This window comes from Pyricularia pennisetigena, chromosome 2 (genome assembly GCF_004337985.1).
Source record: "Pyricularia pennisetigena strain Br36 chromosome 2, whole genome shotgun sequence".
Classification (NCBI taxonomy): domain Eukaryota; kingdom Fungi; phylum Ascomycota; class Sordariomycetes; order Magnaporthales; family Pyriculariaceae; genus Pyricularia; species Pyricularia pennisetigena.
The window spans coordinates 7,832,819-7,834,990 of record NC_043741.1 but is presented as its reverse complement, the minus strand read 5'-3'; the positions used below and the strand labels follow the sequence as shown (position 1 = coordinate 7,834,990).

The 2,172-nt window shown below is 59.1% G+C and overlaps 1 protein-coding gene across 1 annotated transcript; it reads right to left on the bottom strand.

The window, feature by feature from the left end:
- Nucleotides 1-69: 69 nt before the first annotated feature.
- On the bottom strand, nt 70-1,446 carry PpBr36_02133 (uncharacterized protein; the record flags this gene model as incomplete). Its single annotated transcript, XM_029889316.1, has 1 exon — nt 70-1,446. The coding sequence occupies one exon, from the start codon at nt 1,444-1,446 to the stop codon at nt 70-72; it is 1,377 nt and encodes a 458-aa protein (XP_029752274.1).
- Between the last annotated feature and the right edge of the window lie 726 nt (nt 1,447-2,172).

The window sequence follows — 2,172 nt, the reverse complement described above, 5'->3', positions numbered from 1 at the left end:
AGTGTTGCTTGTACATGACTGCGCGCGCTTTACAATGCGCCAAAAAGGCACATGGCATCATCCACCCACTTATTTTTGGCCCCAACCCTGCGTGCATGGGATGGCAAGCTTTTCGAGTCCCTCCTTGCACATGCCATCCAGATCGTAGTCCCACACCCGATGGAAACGCTTGCCGATCTCGCGCCCAAACGCCTCACCGTCTCTGCCCACAGCCTCGCCCTGCTTCCACTGGAACATGTCGACGGCCTCGCGGGTGGCCACGACGAGCCACTGGGTCCTCTCGCGCCGCAGGCCGTCGTAGATGTCGAGGGCGCGCGAGATCATGTCGCGCTTCTTTTCCTCGGCGCCGCTGTTCTTGACGGCCTGGTCGATGCGCTCCAGCAGCGTCGACAGCAGCAGCGCGTCCTCGATGCCCACCCCGGCCCCCGCTCCCAGGTGCGGCCCGGTCGCGTGGGCTGCGTCGCCGGCGAGGCAGACCTGACCCTTGGAGAAGGTCGGGGCTGGGTTCTCCATCGAATCGAAGATGGCCCACTTCTCCACCTTTTCGGGCAGGAGACTGATGACCTTGCGAAAGGTAGGGTGGAAGTCCTTGGTGGCGCGCTCCGCCTCCTCCCTCGTCCCCGGCGCCGTGTGCTTGCCTCCCGTCTCGTGCAGCGGCCAGGGGTTCGGGTCCGACAGCGCCACCATCACGTTGAGCACCAGGTTGTCGCCCAACCCCACCGGGTACGTGATGCAGTGCGCGCCTGGCCCGTTGTACATGTAGCGCGTGTGCACGCGGTCGTGGCCCAGCACCTCGAGCGCCTTGTCGTAGGGCACCAGCGTGCGGAAGCAGTACTTGCCGCTGTATCCCGCCTGCGAGGCAGGGTGGTCGGGTCCCAGCAGCAGCTCGCGCACCCGGGACCAGATGCCGTCGCAGCCCACCACCACGTCGGCCGTGGCCGTGGTGCCGTCCTTGAAGGTGATCTCGACTGCTTTCCCACCCCGTTGGCCCCCATCATCTGCCGCGTCGCTGCCGCCCTCGCCCAGCTGCCTGATGGACTTGGCCTCCTTTCCGAGGCTGATGCGGTCGGCCGGCACGCCTTTTATCCACTCGTCGACCAGGTCCGATCGCCGACAGCCCTGGAACCCGTCCTTGCCCATGTAGAGCGTGTAGATGAGCTCGTCGGTGCGGAAGCCGTCGATCCACTGGAACTCGTCGACCCCGTTCGGCGTGGCGATGCGCTTGTAGGCGTCGAGCACCGTCGTGCGGTCCAGCATCTCCATGGCGCGCTCCGCGTTGGGCGACAGGCCGATTCCCGCCCCGATCTCGCGGATCTCCGGCGCGCGTTCGTACAGCGTGAACGACACGCCCCGCTTGTGCAGGCCCAGCGCCAGACTCACGCCCGCGATCCCACCGCCTACGATGGCGACATGGATGCCTCTGGGGTCTGTGGCCGTGCCGTTCATTTTCTTTCTTTGTTTGTTTGTTTTGTGCGACTCGTGAATATTACGGATTTAGAACTATGGGCACGTACCTGGACCAGACGACTGATTCAGGTTTGATGATCGGTGCTGCTGTCGCTTACTAGTAGCAAATGCTACAATTCAAGGTCTGTTTTTTCTTCTTGTCTCTCTCTCTCTCTCTCTCTCTCTCTCTCTCTCTCTCTCTCTCTGTCTGTGTCTCTTCTCTTACAATAAGCACATTCATGCATTATAAATATGCAGCGACCAGGAAAAAAAGTCCAGACGGGAACACCTCTTTTTTTTTTTTTTTCTCCCACGGGAAACCCCCACCCGACCATTCCGAATGGCAAGTCTTGCCTAGTTTATCTGTGCATTTAACCCCAGCAACCCGCTGCAGAAGCAGAAGCACTGTACCCCTAGCCTAGTACTGTACCGTTATGCACATGCCAAGTTTGTGGTCGGTGTATGTAAATGCAGTGATCGGCTTTTTTGGCTCCTAAACATTAACCCAATCCCCGTTTGTGGCCCTGGATATGCTACGCTAACTCCCGACACGACAAATATTACAGTACGTTGTGTTCTTTTGAGGAAGGGTCCAGGTCAAGTCTAGACCTAATCGACAGCATCATACCACTCGTAGAGTGTGGTTCAAGTCGGGGCGCTTCAGGATCGACCTGAAGCAATGACACAATAAGGTTAGGTTTTGACATGGAACGCCTTTTGCAAAAA